At 44.5% G+C, this 18,955-nt stretch overlaps 1 protein-coding gene across 12 annotated transcripts in view; it reads right to left on the reverse strand.

The window, feature by feature from the left end:
- Positions 1 to 13,013, reverse strand: part of LOC147625725 (phosphatidylinositol:ceramide inositolphosphotransferase 3-like) — a 32,458-nt gene extending 19,445 nt beyond the window's left edge. The window contains exons 1-2 of one of the 12 annotated variants that reach the window (XM_086817243.1): positions 12,724 to 13,008; positions 12,385 to 12,590 (exon numbers count right to left, since the gene is read on the reverse strand). In XM_086817243.1, the coding sequence (XP_086673369.1) occupies positions 12,385 to 12,531 (147 nt within the window). In that variant the 5' untranslated portion in view covers positions 12,532 to 12,590; positions 12,724 to 13,008. Of the gene's footprint in view, positions 1 to 12,384 lie in introns of all 12 variants that reach the window. The other 11 variants (XM_086817250.1, XM_086817249.1, XM_086817248.1 and 8 more) reach the window with 11 other exon arrangements.
- Between the last annotated feature and the right edge of the window lie 5,942 nt (positions 13,014 to 18,955).

Genomic DNA, 18,955 nt, shown 5'->3' on the forward strand with positions numbered 1-18,955 from the left:
ACACCCACAACAAAGGCCCTGGTATAACTAGGCAGGAGATGACTTCTAACAACAGCTTCCTCTCTCTTCCACTGGCCGTACAGTGCTACAGCGGCGGGGCAGTTTTTCTGTCTTGAGTTAGCCGTACAGTGCTACGGAAGACGGTTTTTGCCTCTCTACAGGCCGTACAGAAGTACAGCAACTTAACATCCCTTTTCTCTCTCCTTGCTGGCCGTACAGGTGGACAAGTCTTCTCTCTCCTTGCTGGCCGTACAGGTGGACAAGTCTTCTCTCTCTTGCTGGCCATACAGGTGGACAGTTTTCTCTCCCCTTGCTGGCCGTACAGGTGGACAGATTTGTCGGGTTGATTCTTGGAGAAATATGAGACAGTCATGAGAGCTTTTCTGGGACTGTTTGTGTAACATGCAGCGGAAGTCTTCGTATTGGAGGATCCTGTCACACACATGCTCACACCGTCTTCTGTGTCCTGAATTTCGCGAGTTTAGCAATCCACTTTAATACTTGAAACTTTAGAGAGATATGAGAGAGAGAGAGATGAGAATTGTACATCGTATGGGGCCCCAAATTACCCACTGAAGGGCCTCCTATCTCGTTACCAAGATAGTATTTGCTTTATTATCTTTAAAGAGACTGACGGTGTGACTGACGATAAGCCAAACGCAAGACCTTTGAAGACCAAGTGTTGGGCTAAACTGTGCACTGCTGTAGAAGCACCAAAGATGTCCAATCTCGAGCCTATGCACTCTTCCCAATGGTATGAGGGAGGGATGCAAAGCTAGGGCTGAGAGAGGGGCTATTTGGGACTGTTCTAGACTGTATATGAATGCTGTAAATGAATGAGAATGCTGCGTTTTACCTTCACCAAGTGGCTGGAGCAAAACAATGAATGAATGAATGCTGAAAACTGCATGGATGCAAAAAACGCAAGGATAACTGATGGCTGAATGCTGAGAACTGATGCGTTTGCTGTAGGAGGGCTGACTGCACAAGCGTTGATGCTCCTCTTGCTGAAGGATGCTACGCTTCTCCAAAACGCATGGATCTGAAGTGGATGCAAGGCTGAATGGTATGTGCCTGAATGCTCCTTGACTGAATTATGAGATGAATGAATAGATGATTATGCAAAGCCTCTCTTTATATGGACAAGATGTGCCAGTCGGCTGGCTACAATGCTGGCCGAGTGCACATATCCAAATAAAATGTCTAAATGGTGTATAAAATGCTAAAAATGCTGGGAAAAATACCCCAAAAAATCCTAGATAAATCCTAGATGCTATCTGAGGTTCCTGCAATGGTCTAGATGCTTTGCATGAATGCTATGCAATATGCAGGATGCTTTCTGATGCAAACCCTAAGGTTTCTACTGACTGTATATGCATGAATGTGTCTCTTTAAGTGGGTTAAGGGACTTAGACTGACTGACTGACTATGGCCAAGAATGACCTACGTAGCTCGTGCCTGACTTATCTTGGACTGAGGATATACAATGGGGTCACAACGTACGACAAATATCATCCTGAATGGAACTAATACTGCACAAATGTTGCACTGCTGATGATGAGCCAGTTTGTCACCATGCACTACAGTGCAAAGTGCATGTGACAGTTTGAAAGGAATCAAGGACTGATTTGAGAGCTCCTCTGGGGCTGATTCGAGGCTCCGTTCTGGGAGCTGTTTTTGGCATGGAATTCGGGGTTGGATTTGGCACCGTACCGGGCTGTTGTTCGAGGCTGATTTGCAATGCTTAATGATGGTGCTGGTTGGTACCCAGTTTCTTGAGCAAGTGTTTGTGGAGCTTTGTGGAAAATCCGGTGCAAGACTGCACCCGCACCTTGGTTTGGTTGTAACCTTTATTCATTGGAATAAAGAGGTTCCTACGGGGGGCCGGCCGTTCCGGCTCAGTGCAGTGTTTTGATTTTGTTTATGGTTATTTCCGATGTGTTTTCATATCTTTGTTTGGCATCTAAAGTGTCTGTATATTGTTTAAAGTGTCTGTATAGTGTTCGAGGTTCCCATCTGGTTTCATTGGTATCAGAGCGCAGCCTCTTGCCTATTCTATCTAGGCAGACGATCCTATGGCTATGGACAAGACCCAAAGCTGCAAGGAACACAAGGAGAGGATTAGAACTCTCGAGCACATGGTAGAACAATACATCACGATCATCCATGCATAGCTTGACCATCATAACTCTTTGACGAGATAGCTTCGTAAAGAGCTTCAAGAAAAGGATGCAAATTTGAAGATGTACCGAGAAGATCCTCATGTGAGGACAGTTATGGAAAGCAAAAGGGTTATGGAGACCAGTGCTACAGATGTTTTTCTAGATCTGGCATCAATGCTAGAAATAAATCCGAAGAAGTTGACTTTTCACTATCTTCTTTAGCAAGGGGATATTGTCCTTGATGCACGAGGCCAGTATCAGGTAAAGTCAGATCTGGGGTTAGCTGAACATCATTAGTCATTGGTTGCAAAGGAAGCTTCCACATATTCTTCCCGCCGAAAGAGAAAGATGGTTCCTGTTCCGGAATTGCCTATCGCTCGAGGTGGGGACAGGCATTCTTTTAGAGAGGTGATGGATCAGAAGATCCCACTCGCCTATACGAGCAAAGCTTGCATGTCCATGGCTCTACACCACCTCCATGAGGGGATGGGGTGTGATTGACCTCATCCCACCATGTCCATCCCGTCCTCCTTCTACGGGTAGTTGGAACTTGAAGAGCCACTGCCACGAGGAGGATGCCATGGATGATGGATGCCTCCTTGTCACTTGATAGCTTGAGAGAGAGAGAGAGAGAGAGAGAGAGAGTGAGTGACTGAGGCTTGAGCCTTGAAAGTTGAGGGAGACTGAGTGTGAGGATGGGTGGGATTGTGTGTGCGTGTGTGTGTGAAGCTTGAGAGAGGGTGTGTGTGAGGGAGAGTGTGTGTCTTGAGAGGCTACAGCTTGCTTGTGTGAGAACTTGAAACTTGAGACCTTGGCCCTTGAGGCTTGCCGCTTGAGGGAGAGAGAGAGTGTGTGTGTGTGTGAAGCTAAAGCTTGAAGTGTGAGAGGGAGTGTGTGTGTGTCTTCTTATAGGGAGGGAGGCATGAGAGAGGCCGAGGCCCAAAGCCTCAAAGGCTCAAGGCCTATGGGCCAAGGCTAAAGGCCCATGAAAAGCCCTTCCCAAACGGCCAAAAAAAAAGGTCAAAAATGTGACCATTGCCCAAACAGTAACCTGCAGGCGTTCCCATGCAGCCGTCCCCTCTTGGATCCATCCCCGGAACACCGTCCCTTGTGAGGGACACCCAGTTGGGGACGTCCGTCCGTCCCCGTCCCACAGTGTTCCCGGGATGCCGTCCCCCCGTTCCAAGGGTCCATCCCCTCCGTCCCCTGTGACTATGTCGGCTGGTTTTCAGCCTATCGGCAAGTTTCTACAACCATCCATCACGACTGAAGTTCACCAGATGCATGGGAGAAGCTGGCCGACTCCTTCTGCATGTTCTCCACTATTGGCCGGCGGATTTACAGCTTGAATAGAGGCTGGACAGAGGTTAAAAACAAGGAGGAAGAGCTGCTCGTGGGCTTCTAGACAGTTTTCCTTCCGACCGGAGGTTTGCAAGCTTGTGCACAACTGCTAGTCGCTTTCTTCTGTGGCTACTGAGGGCTAGTCGACTTGCTTTATGAGCCAGAGAGGAAGATGATGATGTTGAGTTGTCCCGGGCTGATGTGGGAGTGCTATGGGCTGTCCATAGTTGTCCTGCATGTGCTTGATGCCAGGAATGCTCACTTGTGCTGAAATTGTCAGCAAATTTAGATATTGTGATGTTTTTCTTGTTTTCATATTGTATTGGAAGAAATAGGTGCAGCCAGTGGTGAACCTTGGGCACCCACAAAGTTGTTTTGGAAGCAGACTCCTTTTTGGTAATCTAACCATAAAGGGGGGGGTCAGCCCATCTTCTGGCCCCTAGTGTGGTGTATTGTGCAGCTTTGTCATCTTGTTTTATCTGGCATGCATATGTGTATTTTCAGATTTCATGATTGATTAGATTTTCCGTGTTCAGTTGCCCCTTCCGTTTACAGAGATGGAGTAAGCCTAAGTCCGTCATCTCAAACTCCTTTCACAAGGCAACCTTCATTACAGCTATGTGCTCCACATGACCGCCAGCGAGAATAAGATCACCCACATATAGAATAATCAAGGTGACCATACCACGTTCCCGAAAGAGATACAAGTTTGGAACTGCAACTAATCTCTGGAATCCCTTTCGTAGAAAGAAGGAATCAATCTTCTAATTCCAAGCCCTGGGAGATTGCTTAAGACCATACAAGGCCTTCCATAACATGTAAACAATTCCCTTTGATCCCGGAACCTCAAAGCCTGGAGGTTGCTCAACATACACCTCCTCCTGCAAGTCACCATTGAGGAACGCAGATTTTACATCCATCTGATATACCGGCCACCGTTGAGAAGAGGTGAGGGTAAGAATTGTCTGAATCGTGGTCATCCTAGCTGTCGATGCAAAAGTGTCCTCATAGTCGATGCCAGGACGCTGAGCATAGCCCTTAGCCACAAGTCTGGCCTTGGGCTTGTCCACCGACCCATCAGACGTATACTTGGTCTTGTAGACCCACTTGACACCAATGATTAACCGTTTTGATGGTCTCGAAACCAACTCCCAAGTGTTATTCTTCTCTATGGCTTCAAGTTCTACTTTCTTCCAAGTCTCCTGGGAAAGAGCTTCCTTAACGAAAGTGGATTCTTTGCCCCCAATGATACGAGATATCAAAGCACAGTTCACCTGTAAAAGCTCTTCTAACTGAAGAACGCAAGAACTGGAATGTCCCTGCCTGCTACTAGCATCTGGCAAGCCATCCACCATCTGGTCCCAGAAAGCCCGCCGCAGCGTATCCACATTCAAGTGGCCATGACGAAACTACCACAAATCACCTAGCGAAGGACATCTAAGAAAGAGTGCTGAGAGTCTATAAATCCCATTCTCCACTCCACCTTCCCAAACAACTTGGTCAATTGCTTTGTCCTAAAGAGCAACAAAATGCTCATCAAACTCCACCCGCATGCCAGTCTTGCAAACCTCATGCACTGACAAAAGATAAAAACCAAGAGATGGGACATAAAGAACTTGGGAGGAATGCTTTTCCCCTCTGCCATCAGGAACGATCTCTAACCTGCCCTCACTATGAATCGGGATAGTGGATGCATCACCAATAAGGATGTGACCTGTTTAACTGCGAAGATCCTATAACAACTCTCAAGAAGGAGTCATGTGCCTGGAAGCACCACTATCTAGAATCCACTCCCGAGTATCCCCAACAGTGAGTCCAACCGCCTCCCTACTCGAAGAAGGTGAAACTCCGTTGTCCATAGTCTCCAAGTGCACAAAAGTTGGAGTCTTCACAATTACAATTGAGGAATCTACACCTTTCTCGGTGCTCTGCTGAATACATTCCCTCCAATAGTGACCCTTCTCGCCATAATGGTTACAGGTCCGCTCTACCTTCAAGGCATTACGATCCGGGCTCCTGCTCAAAAGACTTTGCCTGTGAAGACTTCCCTTTGTCCTTCTTGTTGTTGTTGCGGCGTTTCGACCATTGGGCAGTCAGAGTCTCAGAACCTCAACCCTATGGAGGGTTCATAAACCGCTCTTCCTGATCCAAAACCATCGGCACAAGCTCGTCCCATGTGATGGTGCTGAGCCTCCCACTGGTGATCAAAGAAGAATAGAAAGCCGAATATTGAGGGGTGAGATGAGACAGCAAAGTGATGGCCATATCCTCTGAAGATATCTCCTTCCCAACCTAAAGAACCTCTTGCTGAAGAGCCTAGAGTTTGTTGATGTGCTCCCGCATCGTTGAAGACTTTACAAGATTCATCACTCGAATATGCACTTCCAAGGAAATCCGCTTCATGGGTGATACCTTGTTATACAAAGAAGCCAAGTACCGCCAAATCCCTCAGGTCAGCATCATGTGTTTGATGCGATTGATCACTTGGGATGTGCAATTAAGGAAGATGAAAGAACGCAGACGGGCATTGACACGATCCCACAACTGTGCTTGAGGCTCCCACTCTTTCCTAGTAGAAGTAAAAAACTCACCCTCCAACTCTAGCCGTGGAACTCCAACCACAATGCAATCAGCCAAATCATAAGACTCTAGGATAGACTCCATCATTACCTTCCAGATGCCATAATTGGTCCCGTCCAACTATCGGTCCACCGAGAATGTCGAAGGGTGGGGATCTTCACATGCTTCTCAACCATCTCAAGAAAATCTGCCATCTCAAGGGTTCACAAGGTCTTGTGAGGGGACGGGGTGTGGGAAAAAAATGAAGAGGAGGCTCCAAACACTATGCAAGGTGGCTATCCAGTCATGATGGCCGCCTTCTACCTGTTTCTCCAAGTCCCGAACAGCCCAGAAACTCTCCAATCAACACCAAAAAATAGCAAACCCTCAAGCTCTCACTATCTCCAAGCTTCAAGCCACCTGGGGCTCTGATACCATGTCAAAATGCACAACGGAAATGAGAAACAACTGTGAGAGAGAAAACACAGAAGTGTAGAGAGAGAAGCTATATAAACTCTGCTATATACACTAAAGATCCGCTACAAATGATACAAGTGATGTGGGAGGCAAGTCACAAAACAGGCCGACAGACCTATGAAAGCCCATGACTGGGAAATCATCCACTCGGCCAGCACATGATCAATCGGCCAAGACAAAAACAGGTCGGCCAGAAGCAAATGAACTCAGCCAACACAGAACAAGTCAGCCAACAGAAATAGTCCCCCCACAACTAGCAAAACTGGGAAAACAACATGGAAAATGAGGAAAAATGGAGACTACTCCTAACTGGGCAGGCACACCCACAACAGAGGCCCTCGCTCCCTACTCAATAATATGGTACAAACACAAGATGATTGCTAGCAGGAACATGTGTGGCTTCTGAGGCTTGACATGACGGAACATGTGTAGCTTCTGGGGCTTGACATGACGGAACATGTCTGGCTTATGAAGATGCCTGCTAGCAAGAACATGTGTGGCTTCTAAGGCTTGACATGACAAAACATGTGTGGCTTCTGAGGCTTGACATGACGGAACATGTATGGCTTATGAAGCCTCACATGACAATACATGTATGGCAGATTCAGCTTAACATGGTGTGCTTTTCTTACAATACATGTATGGCAGATGCAACCTGACATGGTGTGATCTTTCTCAGGACTAGCAACCCTAGTGCTCACTTCGTACATATGTTTTGGGAAGGATTCAGCATCCCTAAACATTCAGAAAAAGCGGCTTATGGATTTATGGATATTTGGGACACAGTTGGCTCTTGTGCCTGTGTCTAGTTATTATCAGAGTTGTTGACTCAGGATATGGATATAGTTTCTTACTTGATACGGTTGGCTCTTGTGCCCGTATCTAACTTCGGATCGTGGATCTAGAATTATGCCTTTAATGTTGGAATTATGTAATACTACTGATGGGCAATGGATCTGCTATACTTGAAGGATATTTCAATGGTATCAGGCTTATACAATTGCGGACAACTGTATAAACCTGATAAGACGGAGGAGATGTCACCAATTTGGTCTCCTCACCAATCTTGAACAGTGTTTCACACACTGTCTGGAACCAAGGTGTGAACGAGGATTTTCCACATAATTAAGCTAGAGCACTTACTAGCAAAGTTTGACCTGAAAAATGGCAACAGAGTTTGAACTACAAGGGATTTTATTCGTTGATTTGATTTTTAAGGTGGCAGGTTCACACATCATTAAAGTGTGGCCGGATTTATCACCTTCTAGACATGCATATGTGAACCAAAAGGAGGCGCCTAGAGGAGTCTTGACCAACAAGCTAGGAAAAAGCACATCAAATATAGAGCTAGTCAACTTTATAAAAGCATGGAAGGGCCCCTTCGTGGAGGATACTCATGCGCATCCACCTACAGGGGCTGAATCGTGAAAAAGCAAGGAGGAAGGCACTGTTCTTTGGGATGCGCATAGGAGGGGCTGCTCTTTCTCTAGGAGATCTGCCCACAGCAAAAAGCTCTCTCTCTCTCTCTTCCCTTCTTTGCTGGTCACTTACAGAAGCTGATCATACAGCTTCCTCTCTTCTGCTGGCCGTACAGTGGTACAGCAACGGAGCAGTTTCTCTCTCTTCAGGTAGCCATACAGTGGTACGGAAGACGGTTTTTGCCTGTCTCTTTCTACAGGCCGTACAGAGGTACGGCGACTTAACATCCTTTTTATCTCTCCTTGCTGGCCGTACAAGTGGACAAGTCTTCTCTCTCCTTGCTGGCCATACAGGTGGACAAGTTTTCTCTCTTCTTGCTGGTCGTACAGGTGGACAGTTTTCTCTCCCCTTGCTGGCCATACAGGTGGACAGATTTGAGAGCTTTTCTCGGGTTGTTTCTTGGAGACATGAGACAGTCATGAGAGCTTTTATGGGACTGTTTGGAAGGAATCAGCGACTGATTTAAGAGCTCCTCTGGGGCTGATTTGAGGCTCCATTCGTGAGGGGCGGTTTTTGGAACGGAATTCAGGGCTAGATTTGGCACCGTACCAGGCTGTTCTTCGAGGCTGATTTGCACTGGTTAATGGTGCTGATTGGTGCCCAGTTTCTTGATCAAGTGTTTGTGGAGCTTTGTGGAAAATCTAGTGCAAGACTACACCCACACCTTGGTTTGGTTGTAGCCTTTACTCATTGGAATAAAGAAGTTCCTAGGGGGGGGGGGCGCCGTTCCAACTCAGTGCAGTGTTTTGATATTGTTTATGGTTATTTCCACTGTGTTTTCATATCTTTGTTTGGCATCTGAAGTGTATGTATATTGTTCCGGGTTCCCGTATGGTTTCAAGTAGTACTATTATCGGCCACTTGTACCCAACCACCACATCATCATCATCAATGCCACGTGTCCTCTAAGTTATCCAACCCTACGTGTCGGTTGCTATATGTTAGAATTGTGTATCTCAGTGTATTTATGGGGTTTGCCTATTTTATGGGCTTTTATCATTTTTCTCCTATTTTTAGTAAGACATGGACAGTCAGCCTATTTCTAGAGGCACTCAGCCAGTTCACTCCCTTCACTATAAAACGGGCCTCTCTTGCATGCACGGAAGCCTTGTTGTACTAATCCACAACCCTAAGCATACTTAAGAACATTAATGCTAATTAACTTGAGATAAAGCCACAGAGGAGAGAGAAGAAGAGAGTGATTCGGTGTCACACTGTTAGGTTTTCTTTATTCATAATTTCATCTGGTACAAAAAGGTGGCTTATGCTTGTACATTGTTGAGGCTTGATCCAACATGGTGTTGGTCGCTTAGGTACCCGGCTGCCATCATCAGCTTGCTGATGATGCTTGGTATGAAGCAACAGCAGCAGGGCAGCCTGGGGAGTGAAAACGCAGATGAAGAAGAGCACCGGGAGCAGAAAAATGCAGCTATGTTCAGAAAATGCAGCCACGTTTGATCTCCAGAAAACGCAGCAAAGGGGGAAGGATCAAATTCACATCTTGGTGCTGTTTTTCAACGTTTGATCGTGGCAACTGAGCAGTTTTCTCTGTTCTTACAGCATGAACTGCAAAGGAGGGTGTTTTCTCGCGTGGTGCATCCCGACATCTCTAGTTCTTTCCCAGCCTCCCTGCCCTCCAGTTGGGTGTTTTTGGTGAGTTTTGGTGGTCTATTTTGCTACTTTCCAGCCTCTTTCTCTCTTAGATTTGAGAGAGAACTGATTGGTCCTGGTGCCTCGCTTTGTTGGAAAGTGCTCGAGAGGAGTCTTGGAGTGATGAGATTTGTGTACTTTGTTGCTGTGGATATGGCTCGAGAATGACAAGTTGGAATGAACCAACTACACCCATTGGAAGTTGAATATGCCAATCTAGTTCATCCACGAGGGTTTGTGGGAGATTGTTCAGGACAGTGAGAAGAAGCCCGAGCGTCCTCAAAACTCTAGGAGGCGGACCCAAGATCAAGAGAATGAATTCCATGCGGAATTACAAGACTGGGAGAATTGTGATTCAAAGGCGCATTCAATGCTTGTGCGCATCATTACAAAGGAGCTCTCACCAACCGTGTAAACTCTTACCAGTGCTCATCAAGTATGGTCCAAATTGGAGGATCTCTTTGCTCGTGATTCGTCAATGAGGCCAGCTACTTTGCAAGGTCAACTCTACGGTTTGTTATTTCCTGTTTGGCAGTTCTATGCAATCCTTCGGTTTGTTATTTCCTGTTTGGCAGTTCTATGCAGTCCTTTCTCATGAAGGCCAAAGTTATCCATGACCATTACTAGCAATGGGTGCTCCTTGTCCTCTGCTCAACCAACTGCACTTATCCTCACCAAGCTTCCCCCGGAGTATGATGTGGTTTCCCTAGCTTTGCGGTGCTAGGTCACAACCACTCAATTAGACTTTGATGACCTTAGCTCCCTTCTCTTGGAAGAAGAGTCCGTCCTCATTTCTCAAGGTAAGATGAAGGTGCCTCTTAGCAGTTCTAATCAAGCACTTACTTCAGTTCAAAAGAAAGGTCGGAGTCGTTGCTTCTCATATGGGAAGAGAGGACATCTATCCAAGGATTGTTTATCCAAGAAGAACAAGACTGAGGACAAGTTTTCATGTCAAAAGAAGGGTAAAGACACAACACACGACAGATACTTCTAGTGCCACATCTAGAGCTCCCATGGCGCTTCCGGCTCAAGGGGACCAAGATAGTATACTTCTCTAGTATACATGCAGTTTTCCCCGTGTGCTTCCAACCAGAGGAGACTTGTGGGCTGGAGAGGGGACTGGTAGCAGCTCCATTTGTTGGTGCATGGAAACCATGAGTTCCAAGCATTGAAAATCTGGCATGACATGATCATCTTTGGTGTAGCAGAGATTATGGACTGGATCTGTTCCGAGTTCATTGTTCGAGGCTTTTAGGACGTGATGTGTTCACAGTCCACTATTAAGGAATATGGACGCGGTGTGTCCAACAACTCATCATTTTATTCTTAGAGTTCACTGCACACTTATGTGGGAATTTGAAGCCAAGCAAAGTTCCTTGTTCGTGGTGGCATTTTTGTTTCAAGGAAACAGGTTGGCGGGTGCTCTCTCCAAGGTGATTCCGGTATCTACAGTACTAGAGGGTCCATGGTTGCATCTTCATCAACTTATCTTCTTCAAACTCTTGCACACTATGAGCTGTAGAGGGCGTGTTACAATTGTGCATCTCAGTGTATTTAGGGGTTTGCCTATTTTAAAGGGCTTTTATCCTTTTTCTCCTATTTTTAGTAAGTCGTGGACAGTCGGCATGTTTCTAGAGCCAGTCGGCCAATTCACTCCCTTCACTATAAAAGGGGCCTCACATATTCACTTGATGTAATCCAATCCCAAGCACAAGTTCAACACTTTCTTGCTGGCTATTGCCATTGTAAAGCTTCATGCTATTATAAAAGGTGATCTTGTCCACAAGCTCTCTCTCCTTTGCTCCCTCGTCTCTCTCTTGTTTTGTCTATGCTTCCGCCAGTGCGTACTCCAACATATCTTATGCCCGGCTGTGCCCTGCATACTCGTAGGTGTGTCACAAATGCTCTAATCTATATTAATGGATAGTAAATTGTCTGTACAATAAATATAAGATAAAGGTGATCCTGCTGCTTGCTGCCCGCCTCCTTACTATGCATGCAGCCTGCCCGATCTACCCACGCCCTCTGGTCAACCTGCACGCTGTTGTCCAGTGCTCATATTAAAGGTACGTCACAATCCTTGTGGTGTGGGGGGTGGGGGCCATCAACAAGGGAGGTACAAAGTTAGGGGAAACAGAGCAAAAAAGAAGGGAGCAGGACGAAAGGTAGCCAGAGAGGAAAAAAGGGGGGAAGTAAAAAAGGTGGGTGAAAAGAGAGAAAAATGTAATTACAGCAAACCACTACAGGGGTGCAAAGTGAAACGCCATTAAACAGCCAAAACACAAAAGAGGAAGTGACCAAGACGCATTTCAGGTCCAGGGAACCTCTGAAACATGTATTGTGACCTGCAGACCATGTGCCTTTTTAAGTGCTTGATTGCCCACATCTCTGCCTTCAATGGTTCACCCTAGACTTGATGACGAACCTCCATTAAATTTGATCAAGGTTGTAGCTGACCCCAAACGTTAAAGTGCATGTTGAAACCTGTGTATACATAATTGCCTAAAGGTACCACATGCATAGAGAGACATGTAAATAGACACATATATAAATGCACACGCACGTATATACAAATGCATGTATATCATGAAGTCAGAGCTCCCTTAAAAAGTAAAAAGTAGCAGACCATGTATTAAGCTAACTCCACTGCGATCTGAACATAATCCTGATTCTTAATGAGCTAAGGAGCTAACATTAGTTGTGAGTGGACCCATACATGGAAAAGCATGCATTTACCATGAGGTGGCCCTTGCCACATCCGCCTGGCCACCATCGTCATCAACCTTACCCCCATCTCCAGCATTTCTGGTAAATGCAGGAGACATTCAAAAGAAGGGTTCTCTCCCCCCAGAAACACACGCATACCTTGGAGGATTCCCGAGCGATGTACATTCCTTGGAAATCAGGTCTGCAGTAGGTTTTCTGATGCAATCGATCAGGTGGAAAATCCAAAATAAAAAAACCTTCCTCTGCACAACACTTGCTGCTCGCATATGAATGTTCCTAGAAATAACCAGAACTTGGCCTGTTTTTCTGAGAAAACATCAAAACGAACCAGAAGAGACCTGTGCTGCTGCGTTCTGAAAATTAGGAGGAGGGGAAGGGTGGACGTTGCAGAGACTGCGAGATCTGGTGTGTCTGGGAAACCCTAAAATCTCTCATCAGAAGTCGCCATAGTTGCGCACGCTCATGGGCGGCTCTCCAAGCGTGTGCCGCGTGGACAGTTAAGCTCTTATGTAAATGTGCCCTTTCACTCGGGGGTTGCATACGGTGTAAATGTGCCTGGGTCCAACACGTTGCTTGCAGGCTCCGTTGCCCCCATCAAGCCGGCACACTGCAGTGCGTACAATTATTTGAATGAGCCGGGGAAAGGGGATAAGAGAAGGAACATGGTGTAGGCCTTCCATGATGCTCAAAATCTCAAAAGGCGTGGATTGTATGCTAGAATTTCTTTTGGGGGGGAGAGTGACAACAAGACAAGACATGAAGCGTCTCGCTCATAATATACTCGTTTTTTTCATAGGGCTTACCTGATGGACATTGCAAGATGTGCAATCAAAGACTGAGTTGGTTGGTTGGTTTTGTGTGTGTGTGTGTGTGTGTGTGTGTGGGTGGGTGGATGTGTGTGGGCGGAGGTATATAGGATGATCATAAACAAGCATGTCATAGGAAACAATGTGTGGTGTACGCAAGCAATGCTCAAAAAATGTAGGATCTTTCACAACACAAAAAATTGAACTGGAATTGCACAATAAGAGAGAGAAAGATGACAGTACATTACTGATGTTATACAATAGGTAGTTAAAGCCCCAATCTCTCGAGGGGTGCTCCTATGATGGGAGCTTTGATGGTGGTTGATATGGGACTACTGAGACGGGAGGCTATGTGCTAATCAAAAGGGTGGAATAGACAACGAAGCAAATAACTGGTAAGAGGATGTGCTAGAATTCGACTATGTAAATAGCCTATGTAAATCATATTCAATCCGCGTGGCCCTTTCGATCACCACGTGGTAGGTGCAAACTCGATTGATATAATTGTACATACGTCGACCAATAATGTTAGTCATACAAGATTTACAAACTAGCAGCTACAACTTCCAAGCAAGTCATCTAGTGCTTATTTAGGCCCTCGCAACCTCGTGACACATTGTGTCTAGCAGTCAATGCAATGTGTCAAATCTATCTAAGCCATCTCTACCATCTAACCCGCTAGGCTACCACACCAAATAGTGAGTGAGCGATTAGGTGCTTGACCATGGATGGAAGACATATGAAATAAGCTAGCAAGTGCCTAAACATTGCAATATGAGGGTGATATCCAACAAAGTCTAGTTCCAAGTGTGCCACCCCTGTTGAGCAAGTAAACTAGATTGTCCTTCCCATTTGATTTGTCCATAAGCTATGTTAGTAGCACCTCTTCTTATCAAGTGGTGTATGTTGTACATATGTATATACAAATAACCTTGTTTAAGTGCTAACAACGCTTACCTAAGCCTCACGTTGACATGTTTATCAATAGCACACTATCATCATGGGTTTATTACAAATCTAAACACTGAATAATGGTTGTTAAGGAGCCATGGCCACCAAATCCCAACCGTTCATTTATCTCATTACACATGGACAAGCAACATAAATCATGTCCTTCTCCAATAGAATAGAGACAAGCAATACATTATGTCTATCAAATAGGCTCATCTAGCAATACATGGACAATAGAACGGTATGTTTTCTACATGTAACACAAACTTAGTTTCTAGTACATGGGCTTCTCTTCATTTCAAATAAACTAGAAAAAAAGCATCACATCTCATCGATTTCTATGTCTGCCAAGGCACTTGTTAACCGTTTTGTTGACTAGTAACAAAGAAGAACATTTTAATATGACTCTATGAGTACACATTTCCACATCATGCAAAAAGTTTCCAATTTATTTGGTTGATCAACAAAATGTACTACCAACACATGTAATTATAAGCGTGCACATGTTACCCATGCACACATGTTACCCACGCATCTCATCACCTTGCTATCCTCTTATATTTAGGCAAGAAGCTCTCCTGGATATGACAACCTTTACATTTTAACTTGTGTATGTGATATTTTAACAAAGGGCTAGAATTAGTGTTTCATTTTGTTCATAAATTTTCCATATGTGTAGTTCAAAAGCAAACTCATTATGTTTTTCTTTGAGCCTCAGCTTGGCTCTTAATAATAGTATTCTTTACTCACCCAATCAATGCGAACATCCATATTTTTGAAAAGCAAACATGTATCTTGATCATGTGTATCTTTGATTTTCACATTGAAATCAAAATCATTTATGGTCATTGAATGAGGGAAGCAAATATTTCTCACTTTATTTTTCCTTAGCTTTTTGTGGCCTTGGCTTTTTAAGTCCTTCTCAATCTTTAACGTTGACAACCCCACCTTTTAGGACCTTGACAAAGAAAATTATGTTCCCTTACTTTTATTCTTGGCATATGGACTTATGCTATAATGCTCTACACCCTCTTGTTTCTTTATTAACATATCACCTATTTTACATAGCTTTTTAATGTCTTACTTCAACAAGTAAAGCGCATTGTGTTCATTGCCATCATAAAACTCTTTTAATTGACACTATCAATGTCATGAAGTGTAAGTTTAACATGGAAGAGTTTCATGAATAATGTGTGGACAACTTTAGAAAAAATCCAATGTAGGCACATGTGCTCCTTTAATGTTTTTTTCAAATAGCTTACAATTAAGCATGTCACTTGTGTTTGTAGTTAGAAAAGGTGATTAAATAGTTGAGGCTCATAAGTATGATAATATAAGGCTATAGCATAGTAATAACAACCAACATTTAAAATTGACAAATAATTGAGGAATTTGCTATTTTCAAGCTTGGGGGATTTTTTTGGGTGATCATTTTCTAGCGAGCGCTTTTTTTTTGGAATCGGGCTAGTAGATTCCAAAAATATTCCCTCCCTCCATCAAGAGAGAGTGGGATAAAGAGAGTTTTCCCAGTGTTATGTTTCCTTTTAGGGCACTTCTAAGTAGGATATTATTATAGGTAACGCCACGAGGATGATGTTGTACATGCACACACATATACCTTTATACATGTGTGTATGTGCGTGCACACACAACACTTGCACATGTGCTAATAGTGATGTGTGTGTGGGTATATATACTTTTATACATGTGTGCATGTGCGTGCACAAATATACCTTTAGTGGGTACAGGTGTGTACACATATATATCTTCGTGTACACACACACACACACACATCAATTATCGATGTGTGTGTGTGTGTGTGTGTGTGTGTGAGAGAGAGAGAGAGAGAGAGGGGAGGGAGGGAGGGAGGAAGGGAAGGCGAGGGAAAATGTATGCTTTAACATGGAGAGGCCCATTGACATGGCACTGCTATGTGACCTGCCCATGTGTAGGCAACACACGTGGTAGCGCCATGCCCATGCTATGTGTATTGCCCGAACTCGGGCAATACACATGGCACTGCCACGTGTTTTGCACATGTGGCATGCACAACACATGTGGTCACTGTGTTGCACATGTGTGTGTTGCGTATGCAACATGTGGTGTCTGCCATAGTGGCAAGCACCATTTAAATGCCTGCTAGCTCTCTCCCTCGCTCGCTCTCTCAACCTCAAACGCCCCCCTAGAAAACTCACCTCTCCCCTCTCACCCTCTTAAAGGCTATTCTCTCCCCCCCTTCTAATTGCCCCCCTCTCACCATCTCAAACCTTCCTCTCCCCTCTCACTCTATTGCACCCCTCTCACCCTATTGCACCCCTCTCACCCTCTCAAACCCTCCACTGCCCTCTCCCCTCTCAAACATAACCCTCTCAAGTACTCTACACCCCCTCAATCTCTTCATCTCTATTATCATCCTGGGGAATTCACAAGCCATATCTTATGGTATCACGTGTCCTATTTTGGAATTAACAAATATGCCCCTCCATTTGAGGACATTAATAAGTGTCATGTAAAGGCATTATAAAAGTTATACATTTTGAGATATTGGCCACCCAAGGCCTTAGTTAAGTAAGTTTTGGGCGCCTAAGTGTGAATAAGGGCCAATTATATATATAAGGCATTTTCTCATAATGAATGGACACAATCCCCCTTTGTGTTATTGAGTGCTCTTGCTTTTGTCTTGAGAGAGAGACTCTGAGAGAGCATTCTAGCACTTGTGCCTCTTCTATACTTGTATGTTGCATGCTTGTGTTGGAGAAGTGAGAGAGAGTGATTGCCTTATGTGGTGGTGTGAGCGATTCTATGATGACAGTGTGGAGGTGGAGCTTGGAGGATTGGAGCTTCTCAAGTGATCTTGGAGACCTCAAGGGACACGAGTTCAAAGCATTGGTAAGTGCCCTATGACAATTGTGTTCTATTGCTCTTCCCTAAGGTGAATGCATTGAGTTCCCTCTTGGAGGTGTGGTAGCCCATAACATTTTTTACGCCGTTGCCGAGGAAACACCTTTGTTTCTTCCATCCTCTTTGAGTTTTAGCTCCCATTACATAAGATTCATCATTACCTTTACATTCTGGTAGTACATTGTGTAGGAAATGAATGGATAAGATTTTAGTGGAAGTGAAAAATTGGTTGTTTTTGTTGTATATTTGTGTGGTGGAGTGGTCTTGGAAGAGGGCTCCACTGTTTTTACTAGTCAATTTTGATGTTTGCTCCACTGTTTTTACTAGTCAATTTTGATCTTTGCATCACTAGAATCGTTAATGTAAACGAGCAGGGTGGTGTTCTGTTTTTCTTTCTTTTCAAAAATCGAAAAAATAAGGGGCCATTGATTGTGCCTTGAACTCGTATTACATTCCTTAGGCATGGCACAATCATCTTGGAAGCATTTGGATAAGGATTTTGCACCCAAATTCACCTCAGTCGACGTGGGAATTTCCCATGTGAAACTGTAGGAAAATCGTTCACGACGTGAAACGTTTTCTGCAACTTCACGGCCATGAAATGCTCCCAACATCAACGCCGCGACTAGCGCCGCGATTCACAAGATTACCTTGCCAAAAATAGATAGCCTTATCTTGACACCTATGACACTATGGGGTGGTTTGACAAAATTAAGAATCGTGGAAGTACAAAAAATTATTCACGATGTGAACTATTTCAGAGAATTTCACGGCATGAACCATTTCATTTCTCAGCATGAACCATTTTAGAACCTTTCACGGCATGAACCATTTTCTTTTCACGACGTGAAACTTTTTCCCTTCACGGCGTGAACTGTTTCCACAATTTCACGCCTTAATCAAATCTAACTCACGAACCTAGTAAGGTTAAGGAAGTTCTTGATACTAATGAAAATCATAACAAGGTAGCGTGGATTTCTGAGTTCAAAGCAAAAAATTTAAACACATGAAAGTGCAGAAAACTGTTCATGGCGTGAATAGTCTTCTGACATTTCACGCCGTAAATGGTTCTCTCTGCAATCTCGGCCTCAGAAACGAGTTGATAGTATTTGACCAAAATTTAATTGGGGCAGCAAAACAGCTTATCAAATCGTATTCACATGCCCTTGAGGTCTGAAAAGCTCATTGGAGACGACCTCACTCTTGACGATAGTACATCAAATCACCTAGGATCTTCCTATCAAAAGAGTGTGGGTTCAGGCCACTCAGTAAGTACTCAATTGAGTGTCTTAAGGAATCTGACCACTGTTGAAACTAGTAGTGAAGAATCCATGGAAGAAGGGCTATGATACTTTAGGTTTGGGGAAGAGGAGAAACCACCCTCCCCTACTAGATCCAGCGGTATCATTGATATAGGCCTGGGATTTTTTGGTCTCCAAATCGGCAATGATGAAGAGGCGCAATCTGCGGGCATGGGTCCGTCAACCAACGCTAGACTTGGTCCAAGGCAAGAAGTACCTATCCAACCTTCAAATTCAAGGTTGTCAAACATTGGCACCCCTCAAATGAGAAGAGACATGGAAAGCGTAGCTAGGACTGGTCAAGTATTCTTCCCAACCTCAGAGGAAGTAGAATTAAATCTGAAAAGGATTGAGGTAGAACGGCAGCTATGAGAATTGAGCTTAAGGAAACAAGAGCTCGATACTCGAAGGGCTAGAGCCAAACAAAAGTAGATGGGAAGTGTAAACTTACTTCAATCACGGGGTAAAGACCCGAAAATGGTCATGGTGGGCAGGAGTGGGAGAAATTCCAAACGTAGAACCCATTAATGAAGAGCCCAAAGTGGAGGAAGGGTTTGTAACCCTAGATGAAGGGGATAATCTACCAAGAGAGGCGGGTGAA

The sequence above is a fragment of the Cibotium barometz genome, chromosome 23 (genome assembly GCF_041138505.1).
Source record: "Cibotium barometz isolate CiBa-2024 chromosome 23, ASM4113850v1, whole genome shotgun sequence".
Classification (NCBI taxonomy): domain Eukaryota; kingdom Viridiplantae; phylum Streptophyta; class Polypodiopsida; order Cyatheales; family Cibotiaceae; genus Cibotium; species Cibotium barometz.